At 43.1% G+C, this 23,115-nt stretch overlaps 1 protein-coding gene across 2 annotated transcripts in view; it reads right to left on the bottom strand.

Annotated features, from left to right (window-relative positions):
- Positions 1–4,343: 4,343 nt before the first annotated feature.
- Positions 4,344–23,115, bottom strand: part of LPGAT1 (lysophosphatidylglycerol acyltransferase 1) — a 60,151-nt gene continuing 41,379 nt past the window's right edge. For both annotated transcript variants that reach the window (XM_053383241.1, XM_053383240.1), the window contains 3 exons: positions 11,167–11,293; positions 7,704–7,810; positions 4,344–6,132 (listed from right to left, as the gene is read on the bottom strand). In XM_053383241.1, coding sequence (XP_053239216.1) covers positions 5,981–6,132; positions 7,704–7,810; positions 11,167–11,293 — 386 coding nt within the window. In that variant the 3' untranslated portion in view covers positions 4,344–5,980. The remainder of the gene's footprint in view (positions 6,133–7,703; positions 7,811–11,166; positions 11,294–23,115) is intronic.

Raw genomic sequence — 23,115 nt, 5'->3', positions numbered from 1 at the left:
TTATGGCAGCAGCAGCCTCCTTCTTTCCCTTAAGCAACTCTGAAATGTTCATACCTTTATATTGGTCGCTAGATCTCTGCAAACATTTATGCAGATATTACCGTGACTGAGTTAAAATGGCAGGTGACAATCCAGTCCCTTCTTGCAGAAAAAGACGAGTCTCTATGCTATTCCTGAGAGCTATAAATAGAACTATTCCAGCTGGAAGCAGAATTAACAAACCATATATTTAGCTTACACGCATACAAACTTGCAGCAAGAACAATTAACTCAACCGATTCAATGTTTTATGGGAAACAAAATGAACCTGGCACATTATTTCCCTTTCTTGTCTATTAACAACTGTAACATGGAAAACAGAAACTCCAAACCCAATAATGCCATATATTTGCCTGCGAAGAGGAAAGCATTTTTGGTATCTGCGGAAGTATAAAAAAAGAAGAATGTTGATTGGTTATTTATTTTGATAAAGAAAAATCAACTCGAAGCACAAAATCCAAATGTGACCAGTCCTTTAACAGACTTACACCATGGTGCCTGTAATCATTCCAATCACATATGGCATAAAATAAAAGGGGAAGAAAAACAGTTACACAAAAGAGAGGACGAAAGACCAAACTAAAGAATATGGCATCCCAAACCCCATCATCTTCATCACCATCAAGGAGGAAATTCAATGCAAGGTTGTACTGGACATTTAAGAAGTATAACAATAAAATGCATAGACTTTCTCAAAGCCACCGTATGTTTAAGGAATTTTCGCAGACAGGTATACAACAGGACAACCTACAAGTTTTGTACAAGAGTAACAAAAGTAATTCACAACTAATTGTGATGACCTTGCAGTTTAATCTTCCAACTCCCTCCTTACAAAACCAAGCGTGTAACTCTGCAAAACATGGCATTTCATACGTACATTTTCATGTGGCTCCCCTCCCCCTGCTACCTCTCGCCAGTATGGTAGCTTCAGCTGTAAGCTTCATTGTGTTTGTTTTTGGGAGAAACAGAAATCCACGGCCAAAGGCCAAGTGTCAGTGCCATTCCTTCATACCAACCTGCACGCTGAGAAGTCCAGAAAGAAATTCATTAACTTTGGTCCCAAGTGCATGTAACATTTTGTCTAGAGGAAATTCTCAAAGCCTTAACTGCTGCCCCCCACAGCTGTTTGGTATCCTTGTTTTCTACGGACAGATGGGACGATGCTCTGCACTGAACAGTCAAGAGGATGGATGGCAGCTTTGGGGCACAGAACACCAAGTGCTGCAGCGTTAGGATATAATATGGGGGTCCCCATTAAAATGAAAAGAAGCTGTGGAGTAGATGTTAGTAGGTTAGGCATGGTTTGCATAATTGTATTAGACTGGCCCAGTTCACAGACTCATGCTCTATCTCTCAATGAGCCATCACTTAACATTACTTCGCAATGCAATGCTTTTCCATAAAAGCAGTTCGCACATTTAGTTGTGAGTCATATGCTGAACAAACCAAGTTGCAAAAACACACGCTTGCAGACCAGACCTGACATCTCTCATATTTTGGCTGGATTTGAAAGGAGTATGGTCTTGCTTCCTGAACACCACAAAACCTTTGGATCTTTAAAGTAAGGTTTACAATTGTAACTTAAGTTCTTGCTAAAAACAGCATAATGCATAGACGTTAAGAAAGCTTTCAGAACAGGGACTATCAACTCAAAGAGTGGGGAGGAAGGGATCTGTGTGAATGGCACGCATCACTTTAAAACAGTTAAGGCTGTGATGGTTTCTTGTTAATAAATGGTTAGCCTTCAAAACACTTACAAGCTTCTTCAGTTGGTGGTTTACACTACCTAGTTAACATACTGATGCAAATTTGCAAGACTAAGAATAGGTTCAGCTGAATCTCCCAACACCCACACCAAACCTGAGAAAGCATCCTAATTTTTATCCTTGTGTTTTCTACCGTTCCATATTGCTTAAATGGAACTGTCTCATGTAAAACCGTTAGATTTGTTAAAACAATGTTCCGCTGGGCATATTATTCTACACAAACTATTCTGGATAGAAAATAAATATGCAGGCCATAGTAAATCGAGCTTTGTGAGTGGGTGTTAGCCATCCACCATTCAGGCTTTGCCAAAGCAGCCCTCATTATTGTGGAATGCTCTCCCCAGGGAGGTTCGGCTGGTGCCTTCATTATACACCTTTTGGCGCCAGATAAAAGCGTTCCTCTTCAAGCAGGCCGTTGGCCAACTAACATCTGATGCCCTTTTAAGTGTGCTGTGGGAGGGAGGGATTAATAGTTTGTTTCAGTTCTTATTTTTATCATGTACTTTGTGTTCTTTGTGTTGTAATTCTACGGATAAAGGGCAGTATACAAATTTAATAAATAATAAAATAATTATTATTGAGAGTCAATTCTAACATTACATCATCCAGTCACGCTGCTGAAAAATGCACGTGTGTGTTAGAGAGTCACAATGTCTGAATTGCCAGGTGAGTTTTGCATGATGACCCCAATGCATCAATATATGTCCCATGGCTGCTAATGTCCGTAAGATGGCATACAAGTATGGTAAGCTTCAGCATGGGATGAGCTGACTCTACAGTGTTTTTGGAGAGAAAGAAAGGGTGCCTATTGAAGTAGTTCAACACAAATTAGTGGCCCCTTTCTAATCTTCCAGCTATTCTGATGCCATTATATAAATGCACCTCTTTCATTGTATGCTTACATAGAGGAACATGAATTGTAAGGTGAGCTAGCTGCTGCAAAGATGGAACTGCGAGGTGCTCATCAAACTCAAACCAATGGATTCAAGTTACAAGAAAGGAGATTCTGACTAAACATGTCCAATGTTTTATTATGTTTTTATATGTGTTGGAAGCCGCCCAGAGTGGCTGGGGCAACTCAGATGGGTGGGACTTAAATAACAAAATTATTATTATTAATATTATTAGGAAGAACTTTCTGATGGCAAGAGCTGTTTAACAGTGGAACGGACTCCCTTGGAAGTTGGTGGACTTCACTGGAGGTTTTTAAGCAGAGGCTGGATGGTCAGTGTGATCTAGTTGAAATTCCTGCATTGCAGGGGGTTGGAACTGATGACCCCCTGGGTCCCTTCCAACTCTACAATTTGGATACAGAATTGTAAGATACTGTCTTATGTGGGATTAGGTGATGCAAAAGATGTTGAGGAAGTTCATTATATTCCAAGAGGCAATGAATCCCCTGTCTCCTCTTTGTAAGCAGCAGACAACCCAGGACAATGTCCACTCATGAGAACAAAAGAGCCTGCTGGAACAGGCCAATGGCAGCATCCTCTTCTCAGAGTGGCCAACCAGATGCCTATGTTGAAGCCTCACTCACTATGAAATGCTGTATTAAATGGAAGGCTCAAGCCACCATTAACACAGGGTGTTTTCAACTGAACTACTGTACTCAAAACAGACTGAACCAAGCTACTGCATATATACATCATTTCATGTATATATACACACATTTTAAAAATGTTCTCTTAACTAGCTTTCCATTCTTCTGTATTCCCCAAATGTACTCTGGATTATGGTTCTGCTGAATTCAATGCAGCTATAGCAGAACAAACAGGAAGTCTGATGAAGCAGCACAACGCATACCTAGTTTTCACTGCCTACATTTAGATGCAAGCATGGGCATAGCCAAAAGGGGGCAGGGGGAGCAGTTGCCCCCCCCATCAAGTAAAACAATAGAAATACTTAACTGACCAATCATGTCGGTTCTGCCTCCCCCAAATCCTGGCTATGCCCATGGATGCAAGTCTTCATTTTCAGTGTAATCATGCCCTTCCTAAAATAGGTTGTATGTCCAAATAAATTATACACTAAAACAGCAGCTGCCGCTTTGCATCCCAGTTCAAGATGTTTGTCATTCAGGATCGAAGCTACATACACCATTACCAGAAATGAACTCCGTAACAAATGAAGCAAACTGCTTGCTATAACTCAACAAGGCAAGGAGGATTAAAAACCAAAGAACTCTGGCCACTCCCACCCCCCAAAGGCTTCCTTCTGCAAGAAGTGCTTTACTTAAAATGGATTTTATTTCTATGTTTTATCCTTAAGTTTGCATGAAGTTCAAAAAGCAGTTCTGAACGGCAAACTGACTTTTTGTATTGTATCTGCGGTGGTCTCATTCCAGTGAAATGTACCGGAGTTATCTTCTAGAATGAATGGCGGATGTTGCCATCATCCATGCTAAAATGCTTTTCATTATTTAAAAAGACTATTCGCCTGCATTCAGTAAGGTGACATTTCATTCCCATAGCTAGGGGAAATTCATCTCTTCCCATTCCCCCTCTTCCCCACTCAAAGCAAAAGAAAAAAGGATGATGCTGTGGTTTTATATTTTTATTTTGTATACTACTCACCAAAATTGGTTCTCATGTGATTTTGGGCAGGGGAAAACCAGGAGAATATATACCTCAAACTTAGCACAGACAACTACTGTTGGCTTGGCTCTTAGAAAAACTTACAGTCCATAAAAAGACAACATTCTGTCATTCAAGCTTCGTTTGCACGTCTGTATGTGGAAATTAGGAACTGTTTCCTAGGAATGGTTCTTTTTAAATATATCTTCATATAGTGATACAGACAGGATGCCAAACGTTCCAAGAGTGATAGATAACAAATATCTTTCCTTCAAAACCATTATAAAACTGTAACATTATAACCTGAAATCCTGCTTTAGTGCCAGTCTGCCTCTTAAATTAAAATTCCCTTTCTATGACAGTGACATTTTTCAGCAAGATGGCAGATTTCATAACGTTCTTCATGGTTCAGAGAATTTTTACATTAGTTCAGGATGGTAAAGCAAACGTTTTACCCAGTGACTAGATATACTGTTTCATGACCCTGCTAACTTCCTTTTATTTTATTTTTCCTATAAGCAAAGAATTGTGGTGCTTGGCATAAACCCTCACATGGATGTTCCAGGTACTGTTGTGTCAAATGGAAATAAAGGCCTCTATAAAGGTTAAAAACAACACCCACCCATATCACCTGGGCTAGACTGTGGCAACAGGTACACTTTAGGGATGGCAATCCACAGACCTTTCTGAACTGCTAATAGCTATCAAGAATCCAATCTGTCATGGACAGCATCTAAATTCCTTTCAAGCTATGCTCTTTTCTATCACTGTATTGCATTTTCAAAATTGTTTTGCAAAAAAGAAAGAAAGAAAAGATCCCAATTTACAAAATGCATTGTAAAACCAAAACGGGAAGCGGGTTATGTGATGTGCCATATGTGAAGTACCTTTAAGAGAGGATGCTCTCAAGAGATTTGAAGACAGAAAACATGGTAAGAACAGATGGGTCAATGAGGTATGCACAATTTCTTCAATACTTCATGACACAGTTAATGCCTTTTGCAGAGCGCTTTTCCTTTTTTAGCTTTCCCATACAAGATCTCACTGAGATATTTTTTTTTCAGAAGAAGAAGAAGAGATAGAGGTCTCTACTAAACAGGTAACATGGGGCAGTCACAATACCATAACCAGGTCTGCAGAGTACATTAAACAGATCCAGCATGATTAATTACAATACAACTTGAGCTTGTGCAGATGAGGGATCTCTACCACAAGACTTGCAGTACAGGCTACTGGAGAGAAAGTTGCTGAAGATTCCGAGTTTTTACTACAATGCTGAATACTACCTGCGGTGAAAGCAATCTTGCTGCAGATGTTCACCTGTGGTGGTTGTATAATTGTATCTCCTGTTCAAACACCGAATTTGCTGACGTGGATGTGCGAGGAAGACACACCCTTTAAAAATATGGACAGTTCTTAAAATACATCATTAGGTTGCTGTGTTACTGATTCTCTCTCCTAGCGGAGTTTAAAATTCCCGAAGGGGGAGAAAGTCCATCCAGTAATGTTCCTTTATCCTGGTATATTCACATTTGAACATAACATGATGCACTCTGTAAAGTACCAAGTTCCTCTTGTTCTTAGGTCCCATTCATTCACCTTTTAAAATAGGCATTGATAAAAATACTGAAGAATGCAGTACCACATACCACCTGACAAAAATGCAAACAACTGTACGAGTATTAGCCACAAATTGCTAAGGGTCATCTCCCGGGAAACAATTTCTGTCTGTCCCTGCAAAGGGGGGAACGCTCCTGGAAGAGAAGGAACAGTCTGTTAGTTGCACATTCAAGCTGCCTTTTCAGAGTGTTGCCACATCATGGACAGAACAAGAACTCAGCGCAATGCAGATGTAGCACAGCACTGGCTCTTATTCATCAAGATACGGGTTACTCAACAAGCCAGACTTTAAAATCCTTCTCATAACATAATTAAGTTTTGCTAGTGTGTTTTCTTCTTCTCTGCAGTAAGAGAAAAGGCAGAATTGGATCTACAGGATTTCGGATTTGTTTAGCTTCTTAGGCCCTCTTTAATTTTCCTGAATTTCAAGTGAAATTAAGGAAGCAACGGCTGCGCCATTTCTGCAATGAGACAGCATGACAACGGGTTGGCAGATTTGTATACACATTAATATACTGGATGTGTGGCGTATGTAGTAATTAGAAAAATAGAACTGTAGAGTTGGAAAGGATCCAAAGGGCAGGTTAAACTATTTATTTGTAAAGGAACCTCCAACTATAGATGGTATCAGATTTCCCTAATGTGCATAGGGTGGGGAACTGATTACTTGGATCTTCCTAGTGAAAAAGGGCTCAATCGGTTAGGCCAGGCTTCCTCAAACTCGGCCCTCCAGATGTTTTTCGCCTACAACTCCCATGATCCCTAGCTAGCAGAACCTGTGGCCAGGGATGATGGGAATTGTAGTCTCAAAACATCTGGAGGGCCAAGTCTGAGTAAGCCTGGGTTAGGCTTTCAGAATGAGATTTGTAAACATTTGTTAAGAACTACCTCGGGCAGCATGGTAGCAGCAAATAAAGTTAAAATAACATGTGCATTTTAAAATGCTTCAATGCTCACTGGGGAATCTTCCTTCACTTCAGCATTACCACTGTTTACAAGTTAAGCTTTCCCCCCTTCACATGTCAGAACATTCCCTCCAGCTACTGTGGAAGGAGAACTTTCCAGTTGCCCTTCCCAAAGGCTCATGCCGCTCTGCATCTAGACTCATATGCAATAGCATCACGAAGTGCAGCAAGACAGTAAGAGAATATGTAACGCCAACTTTTGCATTACCCGCATGGCTGATCCCATGCCTGCAATCTTAAAATTCATGCTGCAATAAAAGCTCTACTGAATTCAATGAGGCTTACTTCTCAGTAGACACGTAGAGGACTGGGCTGAAAGTGGCACGTTCAATACTTTTTAAAAAAAAATCATTTCTCAATATTTTATTTATTAACAGGCACATAACAAAGCCAACAATACAAAAAAAAAAAAAAGTTCCGCAAAATTCAGGTACTTTAGAAATGCAATGTCCAAGACCTGAGATGATAACTAGAGATGGGGTGGCTTGGGGAAAACCGAGGAAAATTGGGAGAAACCATAGGGCTTTCCCAATTTTTCCATTTTTTTTTGTTGGGGGGGGGGGGAGGTAGAACAGGAAAACAAACCAACAGAAAGATTGGGAGAAAATGTCCACCTTCACATCTCTAATGATAGTGGGCAACTTAATCCTAGATTTCTAATTAGTTGACCATTAAGTGAAAACACGGTTGAAAGCAGATGAATATTTAAAATGCTTGCTTTTATCTTAAGAAAGTGTTACCTGTTTTGTAAAAGTGTGACAAAAGATCCTCCTTTTCAATGAACCGTTGATACAACCAAATGGTGAGGGCTGCAGGCTCAACAGGTACATCTTTAATTGGAAAAATCCTGCATTTCAAAGACAGAAAGAACAGTACACTAGACATATGAAATAATTTCCCATTTGTAAGGTGAATCAGGTGAACTCTGGAACAGGACCTGGCATATTCTCCACTATTTATTTATTTATTAATTCTATTTTCAGAAGAACTGTTTGCATAACCCATTACACTTTTTAAAAAAGTGACCAATTGTTGGACTTATCTCTTGCAACAATCTTTAGGGGCACACTTCAAATACCTTAGATTCAGGTAGGTAGCTGTATTGGTTTGATGCAGGCGAAATAAAAAAAATAAAAAATTGTCCAGTAGCACCTTAGAGACCAACAAAGTTTGTTCTAGGTATAAGCTTTTGTGTGCATGCACACTTCTTCAGTTACACTTCTTTTCAAATACCTTAGACAAATACAATCAATCCGAGGGCGTGTCTAAGCAAAAGAAAAAAGAAAGAAAAAGTCCTCACCTGTTGGTGAAAGACTATTAAAGAGGAGGCAAAACAGTTCTCCCTAGGAAGGAAGATGCAATCAGTGCAGCCACTAAGGACGCTCTCCTACCGCCTTGTCAACACACCTTTTTTTTTTGCAAAATGCAGACTCTGAAAGTTCTTATATTCAAACATTGGTTCCCTGTACCCAACCAGTCCAATTCATATTTCACAATGAGGAGCGTCCATCAAGCATATTTATCCTGGCGCATTTCTTCTCCAACTTTCCTCTGCTCCTTTCTCAAGGCCAGTTCCCATTGCATCTTCAACCTTTATCATTCTATTCATATGTAAATAAAACATGTCTGTACATATGCAGTGCCTTCTGTTCCTGAACTCATTCTAGTTCCCTGGATTCAGAATTTCAATCCAGTAAGCAAAGTACTGACAAGTATGGCCCTATATCCCTGCTACCTGCCGCAAATGAGAGCGTTTGGGGGGCAATTCTGCACCAAACAGGAGTTTCCTTAATGTCAGAACAGCATCATTTATGCCACAACAGCCAGGGTCAGTCCTCAAAGGAAGAGCATCCTATAGTGCCATCACCATAGCACTTAACCCTATGCCCCAAATATTCAAAAACACAAGATCAAATTGCACCCCCCCCCCAGCATTCATTATACATATCATAATAGGATGGCTAGCTAGAGGAACATTGTTTCATTGCCCCATGACAAAAAGTTAATTTACTGAATGGAAATTTCACGCTCACAACCACCAAATATTTATCTTACTCATTTCACCAATAAATTTCCATTCACATCATCACAGCCTCTCTTTTTTCTCCAGGATCTTGCTATTACGTTTTAGCTTCAACAAGCCTGGGAGATATCGAAAGGTCAAGAAAGTAGCTGCTCTCCACTCTCATTAGCGAGCTCTTTAACGTAAGTGCCTTTTGGCTTCTCTTATGTAAGACTGCTGTGCACTGGCCTTCAAGTTAAAGGCATGAAATGACTAGTTGAGTTTAGTCTCCAAAAGAAAAAGTCTTTCATAATAGGATTCTGTTTGCCATTCCACCTTTCATTCGCCCTTCCTACACTGTTATGTTTTCATTACCTTCAGCAGATTTCTGAGTGCTATTTAAACTCTAATTCACAACACTGAAAAGATTTGCAAGAACAGGCTGCAGCTGTGCGTGCAATGTTTTATACAATACACATTCTCAAGGGAGACCTGGGAGATGACTGAATAGGATTATGAAGTGCCAGGTCTCAGCTCTGTTCAAATGTTCTCCCCCACCCAAGCATTTCCCCCACTGATCTGTCATCCTGGTCTCCTGGATTCACAACTGCATGAATACCAGTAGATTCCTGACTTGACCACTGGTCTTACCTCTCTCCCTTAATGCTTCAAGTAGAAGGTTCACCTTTTTAATGTTTAAAAACTGCTGCATGCCTTTCAATTGTCACCATATAAAGTACAAAACTGCTCCAGGGGTTACATGGGAGGGTAAAATGTTCCTTGATAGTATCACAGGCAACTGAAACTGTGCACAGCTGGCTTCTGCTGAAATTATGCAGAACATTTTCTATGGAGCTGAACTCTGGAACGGTAAGTGGACTGAAGAAAAAGGGGAACATACATTTCTAAAATAAATATAATAAACCCACTTGACTATTTTTGTATCGAATATAATAACCCTCCTTAAACCCTTCTCTCCTTCCGCTGTGTGCCAGCTTCAGCCTGAAGATCTTGGCTTGTTCTAAAGCAGAGTTTTGCATTACACAAAAAGTGGGGGAATCTGGCTTAATGCAGGTCAGGATCTTCATGGTGAAGACAGTGTGTGATGGAAGGAGCAAAGGGGTAAGGGAGGAGCACTTGTTACTGGATTCATAAACCAGACAGGAATGGCTCTCCAAACTGGACCCGAGAAAGAAAGAACAGAAGAAAACAGTAAATGCTGACCCTTCTCCTCTTCCAAATATATTTCTCCCAAGTTATTTCAGGTAACTCAACAGAGAAGCAACTTAGCAGCCAGACTTAGTGACAAGTCACTGTGGAAAGGTGGGCTCAACCCCCACTCTCTAGCCTGCACTCAATGGTCTGTTAGTTGTAGGCTTTATGCATTAAAACTAAATTTAATTGGCCCCCACAATTCAGTAATTTTTCCAAAGTCTCTATCAACTTGCTTTGTGCCATTATCAGAGGACCACTTTATGCTGTGTGTGGCAAATCCAGGGTAGATACATTGAAAGCGAGTCTTGTAGTAAACACTACTATTGATTGCAGGGCAAATACATGTAAACGCAGGGTGGACATATGGCGGGTGAACGCAAGACTAACCAGACTTCTTTGGCAAATGTGCAGGACTGATGTCTGACGTCACACCTGATGAGCAGGTCTTGGTGATACACCTGTTCATCCATGATCAAAGCATGGATCCGCATGGTTCATTGCAGATTGACCTGGCATTCAGCATTCTTCATTACAGATGTCATGGGCAGACCCAGTAAATGTTTGCCACATTTGCAAGAGCCACATTGTATGATGTTATGTAAGATCACCATGGATGGATGGATAGGGTCTCTACAACCAATTATTAGCCAAGCAAGGAACAACTTCCTTGCTTTGGTTTTCAAAAGACACATTTGACCATAACTAAAGTACTGGCTTTAATTCAAGGAGTATGTTATCATAGTCTGACTTTCTTATGCTATTGGGAGGTAAAAAACCCACCTATTCCCAGAAACTTCTATCTACAAACATACACCCCAAGTTACCTTACTGAAAATTATTTGCTTGTCCAAAAATGAAGAGTTTTGAGGAAGAAAGCAATGTGAAAATTTTATTTCAAGCCAGTCATATTCCAAAAGACAAGTACCTAATATATTTTTCCCCGGTCTCGATTTAAAATTAACAGAAGACAAACATATTTTTCCTACCTGTAATGTACATGTGTAATTGTTGGTCGCCTGTAGCCAAGAATCCAGGTCTGGATGTCTAGGGGTTCAGCTTTGGGATATGCAATGGTTGTATCTATCACCCACTGAAGACCTTTTGATTTACTTTCTAAGAAAGGGGATTATAGAACAAAAGAAAGAAAACAGAAAGAGTATGATTTTCAATTGTTAGTATCATACTTCTGTTCTAATACAGTACATCACGCCAACTCATTTGATAATAATCTGCATTCTATGATTTGATGAAATACCTCCATACTACACAATGCCAAATCAGGCAGGAACATGTTCAGCTCTTACTTCTCAAATTAGAGAATTGGCAGAAAACTCCCTTATATTCCAAATCATAATATACAAAAATGGCTATCCTTGATCATGACATCATGCATTTCAATTATTTAAATTCTGGTTATCCAAAGACTCCACTTCATCTCCCTCCCTCCCCAATCCCTCTCGCCCTGTTCTCACACACAAAATCTACTGTGTATCCTCCATATAGCCCTAGGAAGGAATAATTCAAGGTATATTATTAGCACTGCTGCTTGCTTTAAAGAACTTCTCTTATTGAAATACATTGATGTTTCTATGGCTTATGTACATTAATAGGATTATTCAGATATACAATGTGAGGATGTTTTAATAACAGCATAGAATCATAGAATTACAGAGTTGGAAGGGACCCTGAGGATCATCTAGTCCAGCCCCCTGCAATGCAGGAATATGCAGCTGTCCCATATGGGGATCAAACCAGCATCCTTGGCACTATCAGCACCATGCTCTAACCAACATGATTTAAATTATCAATAAGCATTAAAGGTACACCATTAAATTTCTGGCATTCTGTCAACAAGTGAGATGCTAATTAAGCCAAGCACTTAAAAAGCTTAACCTAGTGCCATGTTCGGTGTAGGAGCACTTTCTCCCTGGGCAGAGGAAATGACATACGTCTGATACACCGCTGAAGCCTGCAAGTGCTTGCAACCTCTGGTCTCAACAGGCTTAGTACACAAATCTGTTTTCAATACCAGGATCAGCATGGAATGTATGAAGTAGTATCAAAGAAGACATGGCAACCTACTAATATATTTGTTTTGGCGTAAGTTCTCATCGCCTAGAGACCTTTCTTCTCTTAGTTACTCATTCTCTTTCAGGCTTTCAAAAGCTTCTTCGTCACACTTTCTCAATGCATACAGAGCCCTTTTCAAAATATTTTTTTAGCAAACAAAATAGCGGCTATTATTTAATAACTCTTTAACACAACAATATATAGATACACATTTTAATTTATAGCCCATTTACATTAACACTTCATTACTATTTAAGTAGAAGTTTTAAATCACAGGAAACCATATATTCACAATCAATGACTAGAGGATATTCTCAACGCCAAGGAAAAAAACCACCATCATACCTAAAAAAGGAAGTCTTCATAGAAACAAGAACAAAAGTACTGTATGCCAAACTGGTTTATGATGACAAAACTACCATGAAAATATTAGAGAGAAAGAGAGCAACTGAGATAAAGTTAAGCATGTTTTATTTTCACCCAAATTAATTGGCTAACTTATTTGAAAGGTTTATATGCTGCCTCTCAGCTAAATAGCATTCAAGGTATACCACCATAAAAAATACAAAACAGGAGGAGAATAAAATACAGGTGGCAACCATTGTGTGTGGGGGCTTCCACTGCTGGCCCCCGCATATGTCGGCAGAGCGCACAAATGCCCTTGCTGCCCTGTTCTGTCCACCGTTCTGCCCTCTTCCAGGTCCAAAAGGACCCCTTCACTGGCAGTCGTGTGTCAACTGGACACACACAAAGTTGTCACCGCCTGTAGTGCGCAGACATAAAATTACGGACAAAAGCAGCCGTTAAAATATAGTCATACCGTGGGTTACAGATGCTTCAGGTTGCGTTTTTTTTTGGTTACGGGCTGCCGAAACCTGGAAGTACCGGAACAGGTTACTTCCGGGTTTTGGCGGTCGCACTTTGCATGTGCGCAGAAGCCCTGAATCGCAACCCGTGCGTGCGCAGACATGGATAACGTTTGCAACCCAAGCGTCCACTGTAATATAATCATGTGTCACATTTTAACTGTATGCTTTATTCTCCACATAGTGCACTGGCCCATAACTCTGTGACATGTATGCCTTTCAAAGGCATACATCTTATGCATATATAGTGGTACCTCTGGTTACGTACTTAATTCGTTCCAGAGGTCTGTTCTTAACCTGAAACTGTTCTTAACCTGAAGCACCACTTTAGGTAATGGGGCCTCCCGCTGCTGCTGCGCCGCGCAATTTCTGTTCTCATCCTGAAGCAAAGTTCTTAACCCGAGGTACCATTTCTGGGTTAGCGGAGTCTGTAACCTGAAGCGTATGTAACCTGAAGCATATGTAACCCAAGGTATCACTGTAATGGACTGCTGAGAAACCTTAAGCCAAAGGATAGGTTGATTTGTTTCAATAAATATGTGCAATGCATTAGGATTTCTGCCAAGAGCGACAACGTTGCAACAGGAAAGAGATGGTTCCTAAACCCCTTCCTTACATTCTTGACACACAGATCTCAAGCAGCCAAGCTATTTTGATCTTTCCAATTAGAATACTTTTGTTCTGCATTAGAAGACACTGAGAGTTTCTTTTCAGCAAATGGTCCAATTACCCTGGTGTGCTGGACTTAGCAGCCAACTACATCAACTTTTCCCTCCAGGGACTGCTTGTTTTGTTTCAGGTTTCATCCTGGCTTCCACTTCTTCCATGCTATATATGTTGATATTCAAGCAACCCTGGAAAATTAAACCCGTAATTCCCCCAAGGATCATCTACACACATTGGAAGCCAGTATAGGCTGAATTGCATCGCAGAAAGAAATTGCAGAATGAAGAAAGTAGCTCTCATTGCTCTCTCCATTTCTGCTCTTAAAACCAGAAGATAGAAAAGGAGATGTTGCAAGAAGAAGAAGAAGAAGAGTTTCGATTTGATATCCCGCCTTTCACTCCCCTTCAGGAGTCTCAAAGCGGCTAACATTCTCCTTTCCCTTCCTCCCCCACAACAAACACTCTGTGAGGTGAGTGGGGCTGAGAGACTTCAAAGAAGTGTAACTAGCCCAAGGTCACCCAGCAGCTGCATGTGGAGGAGCGGAGATGCGAACCCAGTTCACCAGATTACGAGACTACCGCTCTTAACCACTACACCACACTGGCAAGCAGCACTAGCTCCTACCTACATGAACACACTCTGCAAACAGTTGAGGGAGCCACTATAAAAGCAATAGCTACAGTGTGCTGATGTGTTGTGCTGATGTGCCCTGACCAGTGACCTGATCTGCACACTCTGTCTCTGCCAGAGGCGAAAGGGGAAGAGAGAGAGAGAGCACACACATGCACAAGCTCCACAGCCCCACTGTATTACTGTACTTCCCCAACTAGAGAAGCAAAAAGAACTGTTGCCACATCTTCCACGCTCTTCCTCTTTTCTGAAAGCAGAGGACTATCTGTGTCCTAGTGTGCAGTGATGGGGACCACGAACGTAAGATGCTGGCTCATACAGAGTCAGACCATTTGTCCATCTAGCTCAGTGCTGTCTATGAGACCAGTGGCATGTCAAGGCTGGACCACAGGCAGTGAGTGGCCTGGAGAGTCAGGACTCCATGACCATCAGTACCTGAGGGCAATCTGGAAAGCGGGACCAGGGGACAAGCCAGGGGTCTGGACCACAAACAAGACCACAGAGGCAAGCTGTGATAGAATCAGGTAGACCTTGTGGTTTGAAAAAGGGTCAGCTGAAAAATAAAGTACTTTCTACCCCTTCCTGCCCGGGCCAGCCTGAGAGAGAAGGTTCTTCCCTGATCTGGGTGCTGCACGTGGCTCACTGCATGGGGCAAATGGGCAGCAGCTCTTTACACAGCAGCTCTCTGGTGTTGCTAACAGAGGATTTTTTCGTGCCCTATCTGAAAGATGCTAAAGACACAACCAAGGGCTTTCTTTGTGCAGATGTTCCACCACTGAGAAGAAGAGTTTGGATTTGATATTCCGCTTTATCACTACCCGAAGGAGTCTCAAAGCGGCTAACGTTCTCCTTTCCCTTCCTCCCCCACAACAAACACTCTGTGAGGTGAGTGGGGCTGAGAGACTTCAGAGAAGCATGACTAGCTGAAGGTCACCCAGCAGCTGCATGTGGAGGAGCGGGGAAGCAAACCCGGTTCACCAGATTACGAGTCTACTGCTCTTAACCACTACACCACACTGGCTCTCTGAGCCATGCTCAGCCATGCACTGAGCCATGACCATTCCCTCAAAAGCTGCATGAGGTAATTCTTATGCTCTGAGGGCCAGGGGTGCCCTGGCTTCAGTCTTGCAAGGTCTTTTAAAAAGGTCAGATTGCCCACCAGTTTATTTTACAATTACAAAGCATACTTTTTTTATTACAGTGGTACCTTGGGTTAAGAACTTACCGTATTTTTCGTTCTATAGGGCGCACCGGCCCATAGGACGCACCTCTTTTTTTTGGGGGGGGGAATGAATTAAAAAAAATTATTTCCCCCCCCAGCCGCGGCTGCCGCCCCAAGCCTTGCGCACACCTGCCCGAAGCACGGGGCACCCTCCGGAGGGCTCCGCATGCTTCGGGCTGCAGACTGCCGCCCCAAGTCTTGCGTGCCCGGCGGGAGCTCCCGCCGGGCGCGCAAGGCTTGCGAACACTCGCCCGAAGCATGGGGAGCCCTCCGGAGGGCTCCCCGTGCTTCGGGTGACAGGCTGCCGCCCCAAGCCTCACGCGCTCGGCGGGACCTCCCGACAGGCGCGCAAGGCTTGCAGACACTCGCCCGAAGCACGGAGAGCCCTCCGGAGGGCTCCCCGTGCTTCGGGTGACAGGCTGCCGCCCCAAGCCTCGCGCGCCCGTCGGGACCTCCCGCCGGGCGCGCAAGGCTTGCAGACACTCGCCCGAAGCACGGAGAGCCCTCCAGAGGGCTCCCCGTGCTTCGCGTGACAGGCTGCCGCCCCAAGCCTCGTGCGCTCGGCGGGACCTCCCGCCGGGCGCACAAGGCTTGCAGACACTCGCCCGAAGCACGGGGAGCCCTCCGGAGGGCTCCGCGTGCTTCGGGCGACAGGCTGCCGCCCGAAGCCTCACGCGCTCGGCGGGACCTCCCGACGGGCGCGCAAGGCTTGCAGACACTCGCCCGAAGCACGGAGAGCCCTCCGGAGGGCTCCCGGTGCTTCGGGCGACAGGTTGCTGCGCCAAGCCTCGCGCGCTCCCACCAGGCGCGCAAGGCTTGCGGACACTCGCGGGGGCTGCAGGCTGCTGCCCGCAAGCCTTGTGAGCCCGCGGGAACTCCCGCCGGGCTTGCAAGGCTTGCGGATAGCTTCCTGAAGCCTGGAGAGCGAGAGGGGTCGGTGCGCACCGATGCCTCTCGCTCTCCAGGCTTCAGCGAAAGCCTGCATTCGCACCATAGGACGCACACACATTTCCCCTTCATTTTTGGAGGGGAAAAAGTGCGTCCTATGGTGCGAAAAATATGGTAATTCGTTCTGGAGGTCCATTCCTAACCTGAAACTGTTCTTAACCTGAAGCATCACTTTAGCTAATGGAGCCTCCTGCTGCTGCCGCACCACTGCTGTGCGATTTCTGTTCTCATCCTGAAGCAAAGTTCTTAACCCGAGGTACTATTTCTGGGTTAGCGAAGTCTGTAACCTGAAGCGTCTGTAACCTGAAGAGTCTGTAACCCGAGGTACCACTGTATTTAATTTCTATGCCGTTTAATACATCAAAAAATACCTCTAAGAGGTATAACAAAAAACTGAAGCAACAACAGACAATTTAAACAAAATATTGCAAAAAGACATAGTTTTATTATTATCATCAATAATACATATAAATCAATACCAATTCAGTTTCCTTCTAACACACCCTCCCTTTCAGCCTTCGGGTTCTCAGCCAGGGTCCAATCAAACCCTCAACTCACCCATAGAAAGCTCACAACGAGAAGTTGTGGAAACAGTGGATTTTATCCTAGTCTCTCATTCTAGACTTGCTTTTGTCCTCCACCCCTCACCCTGCCCCTGGAATGGGGGGGTGCCTGTGCACACCTGCCCCGAGCAGCACAGAGACACTCTCTACTGCTGCCCCTTGGCTCTCAGCGCCCTCACCTTTCCTTTCTCCTGCCCCTGCTTGCCTCCTCCTCTCACTGCGCAAGCACCTAGAGGACCAAGCAGACGTTCCCCTAGCAGTCATGCCCTGATTGCTGCAGCAGCCCTGGCCACCATGCTACAGCCTCAGAGGAGAAAGAGGAGAGCAAACAAGCCAAGCAGCACGAGCCAGAGTGTGGGCCTGGCAAGGGTGATGGGGCGTAGGGACCATGGCCTTCCACCTCGCTACTGCTGTTGCCATGATGCTGCCATTAAAAAACCTGGACATCTTGCAAAAAAATTAAATTAAATTAAAACCTGCCTGGAATCTTTACCCTAAAAAAGGAGGAAACGGACATGTGGCAACCCTACCATAGGTCCCAAATAGAGGTGGGTCACAATGAACTCCTGCCTGCCTCCTCCCTAAACGCCTGGGAGGGTCCAAAAAACCCTGGCCAAGGCTTGGGCGTATGTGCTACTCTTGGCCAGCTAAGGCCCAAAATTTGGAGAGATGAATGGAAAGAAGTGGTTCACCAATTATTCCTCCTCAGTCCAGCAAAGAAGTACAGTGGTACCTCGGGTTACAGACACTTCAGGTTACAGACCCCACTAACCCTGAAATAGTACCTCGGGTTAAGAAATTTGCTTAAGGATGAGAACAGAAATTGTGCAGCGGCAGCGTGGCAGGCCCCATTAGCTAAAGTGGTGCTTCAGGTTAAGAACGGACCTCCTGAAAGAACTAAGTTCTTAACGTGAGGTACCACTGTACTTAAAATTAATTTGGGGCCAAAGGAGGGCCAAGCTGCTCATCACCCACCCCCCTTCCTTCCACTTCAGGCCATAACTCACTGTAGGGTATATTATTATTATTATTATTATTATTAGCATTAGCATTTGTATACCACGCTTTGTCCAAAGATCACAGGGAGGTTCACAATATAAACAAACAAAACAAGAACACAAACTACAGAATAAAACAAAAGCAAAAGCAAACCAATAGACCCCCTTATTGTGTCCTTAGACCTTAGGCCTCTGAGCCCAAGACAAACCTGTGCTATGGCATCAGAGCTGAAGGAGACAAAAGAGCAAGCTCACCTCCTTGGCCTCCAGCCTTTACCACAAAAGTGTCAGAGTAAAGAGCAGATCAGAGACTAATGCTTCTGAAGAAATCCCAGTTGCGCTACCAGAAGAAATACAATTTTGTAAATACTTCAGAGACTATACCTAAAAAGATTTTATTTTTTTTACAGTGTTGCTCCACTCGAGAATACTCTTAGTCTTTGCTTCCTCTGGAAGCAAGTAAATTAGCCCACGGGGATTTGAATGGAAACCCTGCAGGCTGCGGCATGTATTTATCTATCACTCTCTACAGGCCCTTCCTTCCCTCTGGGTTCCTTGCAGTCAGGGGCTGCCAAGTGCAATAGCTTGGCCTGGCAGTTCTGAATGTGCTCTTCAGTAGGGCTGCTTTCATCCAGTGCCAAGGCAAATTCTCACAACACTCAGAGCAATCAAAGAAACAGAAAAGGAAGAAACGTCTTTTAGCAATACTACCCGTTCGAGGATAACGTTTTGGGCTACACGAATCCCAGCCAAGTAACAAACAAATATATAACACACATACACATTCTCCTTTTAGAAGTTTAGCAACCAGAAAAGGAAGGCATCTTTGTGCCACCAATATAATTGGGCGTCATAGCTATGGAAGGGAGAGCAGAAAAAGTGTAGTATTTATTAAATACAGCAATAATAGCTATATTGCTTGTCTCAGGGAAGCCCATCTGACACTAAATAGTATAGCTCAGACTTAGATATCTAAATGGAAGCATTTGATTTAAACAAATTCCTGTGTCTTGATATTAAAAATCTGCCAAAATATTGTGGGATAAACACTGAATTGACCAAGTGACAGAACTGCTGGCATCATGCCCTGCTTGTGGGTTTCGTGGAAGTGAATGTCTGGTCTAATGCTGGACTATAAGATGGATTCGTGGTCTGATCCAGTATGTTTCAAAATCATTTCCCCCTTTGAATATCCATCCTGATGAAAAGATTTTTAATAATAATAGCTGGTTGAAATAAAAAGATAGGGTCTCACTCAACTCTGTTTCTCCTTTTGTGGGATCTAAATACTTAAAAGCACGCAGTGTGGGTTGTGCTTGATATCTAGAGCCAGGATAGGATTCATTGGTTATGCATGCTGACAAATCAGAAAAAGCAAACTCCAAATCTAAAACGAAGAGCATATTTATCTTCCCACATAAACCAAACAAGACACCCCTTCAGTTGTGAACTGCACTGAAGATTACAAAAGGTATTCTACCTGCATTCAATGGGTAAACATCAATTTGATGAATATAAATAAGCCAGCAGATTATCCAATATTTGTCTATCATTACCCAATTTTTATCATTAAAAGCCAGCAATATTTAACACTGCATTTCAAACGAAAGCTCTAAAGTATTAACAAACAAATAGCCGGGCACATCTTAGCCCCATCTGATACGATTCAGGAAGGCATTGTTATAGCATATTGCTGCTGCCTATAGACCAAAATAGGTAATACAGGTGTTTTAGACTGGATATTCCATTCATTTGTTCTACAGGGGGCAGTAGCACATTGTAGCAGTGACTTGAATGTTTCCCTATTAATTTAGATTTCTCAAACACTGTGCCCACTTCTCACTCATAAACTTATCTTATTACCTACTCCTTCACCTCCTGTACTGTTTATCTCTTATACAATCTCTACTTCTCACTCCTGGTTCCTCTTCATAGGCTAACTCCAGCCCTAAGTACCGTATTTTTCGCCCTATAGGACGCACTTTTCCCCCTCCAAAAATGAAGGGGAAATGTGGGTGCGTCCTATGGGGCGAATACAGGCTTTCGCACAGAGCTGCCTGCCCTCCTAGGGTCCGCGCAGCTCTGCGCGACCCTCCGGAGCCCGGCACCAAGCCGCGCCGGGCTCTGGAGGGTTGCGCAGTGCTGCCTGCCCTCCCGGGGTCCGCGCAGCTCTGCGCAAACCTCCGGAGCCCGACGCCAAGCCACGCCAGGCTCCGGAAGGTTGCGCAGAGCTGCCTGCGCTCCTGGGCTCCGCGCATCTCTGCGCAACCCTCCGGAGCCTGGCGCCAAGCCGCGCCAGGCTCCGGAGGGTTTCGCCGGGCTCCGGAGGGTTGCGCAGAGCTGCCTGCCTTCCAAAGCCTCGGGCGCGCTGAAGGCTTGCGGATAGCAGGCTTGCGGATAGCAGGCTGTTCTGGGGGCCGTGGTCAGGGGAAGCTCAGGCTTCCCCCGCACCAGCCCCGTGCCTGGGGGGGAAATAATTTTTTCCCCTTTATTTCCCCCCCAAAAAAAACCTAGGTGCGTCCTATGGGGCAAAAAATACGTTAACTTAGAAATATTGGGCTGGTGCTCTTTGCAGGATTACAACATAAACAAAAGGTACAGAACAACTAGGGCTGGGTTCATACAGGTAAACAATTAATTTTAAATCAATTAAGCCTGGCCAAAACTAGAATTAGGCAGAAAGCAGCATGTTTGAGGGTGAGGAGGCATCTATGCATCCATCTGTGTGCAGTATATAACAAACTCACAAATTTAAACTGGGTCAGCTATTGCACACAAAAGAAAACACTTCTTTAAAATGACACCAGAGTTCTATCATACGAGGTCATAATTCAATAAATAACACATGCCGATCTATGTAAATGAGATTTATTCATTATCTACATTAATAAAAACTTTCTTCAGTATCAGCAAGTAGTGCATTGCTACATTTTTTTGCGAACTTCAACTATTTCATTCCATTATACCTCTGTCACTGAACACTTAATTGCTCAGGTTCAATGTTAAGGTATCTGCTAGCCCATTTTGATCCAATGAGGATGTTACTAATGAGACTTTCTAACACATCAGGAATAATGCATAAACATAATAGTCCAATAGGAGGTTTACAACAATCAGTAATCACAATCTTTAGCAGAAACGTGCTCCTGAAAATTGGCTCTGCAATGTGATCATTTTAAAGGGCACAAATATATTGTGACACACAAAGGCATCTCTTTAAAAAATGGACAACAACTGGAAACTGCTTATATTGCTGAAGTCCAGTATTCTGATAAAGTTTCTGTCAGTCCACATTGTCATTAAAAAACAAGATAAACTTGAAGCAGTGGCGTGTGAAAACCAAACTTACATATAATCAGACACTATAACCTTGTAAAATGCTGTCCAGTTGAAAAACAGAAAACTCTCACCCTGAGGAATACCAAAGAATTTGCTATGTATGCACCACGTTCTTGACAAGATGTAGGATATCCTGTAGAGTTATATAAAACAACGAAAGGAAGGACTCTAGACAGGACACTGCTGGCAAGACCGATGAAACTGCCAAGCAACTACAATATGCTTCATCAAATACTGAGCAAGACCAACTGTCAATGTCAAGGTCTCAAGAGAGAAGAAATCGCATTTGGTGTGCCAGAAGCTGGCCAGGTAACAAAGAACTGCACGCAAATGAATGAATATGCCTTTTCCCTTGTAAACTCACATTCCTACAGATACCTAAATTCAGCTGAGTCTCAGATATTAAATAAGTAATCTCACTTACATGGTGAACATAAATTGCTTGTTTAATTCTGCCGTATCTCCAAAAAGCCAGGGACTGATTTGCAAAGCAAAATACAGTGGTGCCCCACTAGACGAAAGGGTTTTCCGTTTTGGAGGCGCTTTGCAAAACGAATTTCCCTATGGGGTTGCTTCGCAGGACGAAAAAATCTTGTGAGTCCCCGCGGGTTTTTTTCGCTCCCCCCCCTTTTCCTAAGCCGCTAAGCCGCTTATCAGCTGTTCCGCTGATAAGCCGCTTAACAGCTGATCGCTGAAAGCCGCTAGACCGCTGTAGCGCTAGTCCGCTAAGCTGTCAATGGGCTTGCTTCGCAAGACGAAAAAACCGCTAGACGAAGAGAATTGCGGAACGGATTCTTTTCGTCTTGCGAGGCACCACTGTACAGAGAAAGCTCCCCCAGTTTTCATATTAATTTTGAACACAGCTGAATTTTGGAAAGCATACCTCTAAAACATAAAAACAATGCTACAAATTCAACACACCTTCACTCTGAAACAAGTAATGTAGAAAAATAATGTAGAAATTCTTTTTCCGATGACAAGGCAACGCACAAGTAACACCCACTATAATGTGCTGTACAGGAATTGCCAAAACACAATCATTATATGCTCAATTGGTGGAAAAAGGAAAGTTGGACGTTGCCAGTATGTGGATAGTTGTAACTCAAATAATGTACAAGCATAGCAAGAGGGAAATATATCCTATGTTTATTAAATTTCTACCCCCGTTTTCTTCTGGAAATTCAAAATAAGTAGCAGCACAAAGGTACAAATAATCTAGGCAATATCAAACAGCATGATAAAATATCATAATAATGGAATCAGCAAACACAACAGATGATCAGTTCAGTTTTTCCCAAATACTTCTTTAAAGAGCCAAGTTTTCATCAGCTGCTGACACTACGCAGGCCTCTCTAGGGAAGAACATTCTACTACAGCATCAGCACAACCAAAAGGGCCCAGTTCATGAAGAACCCATCTAAGAGAAGGTGGCAGTCCTTTAGAAGCACTAGGTTATGAGTGATGGAATAGAGGTGGCAAAGAAAGACATCCAAAATACTTCCTTTGTTCTTAACACAGTAAAGCAGCTGAGGGGAGAAACAGCAACAATAGCTGAAGACACAAAGCTAATTAACGGATGTGTTGCATCCAGAGAAGCCTGGCTGCAAAGTGGGCTGGGGGGTGTTGCTTTGCA

This window comes from Podarcis raffonei, chromosome 3 (assembly GCF_027172205.1).
Source record: "Podarcis raffonei isolate rPodRaf1 chromosome 3, rPodRaf1.pri, whole genome shotgun sequence".
Classification (NCBI taxonomy): Eukaryota; Metazoa; Chordata; class Lepidosauria; order Squamata; family Lacertidae; genus Podarcis; species Podarcis raffonei.
This window is presented reverse-complemented; position numbering and strand designations above follow the sequence as displayed.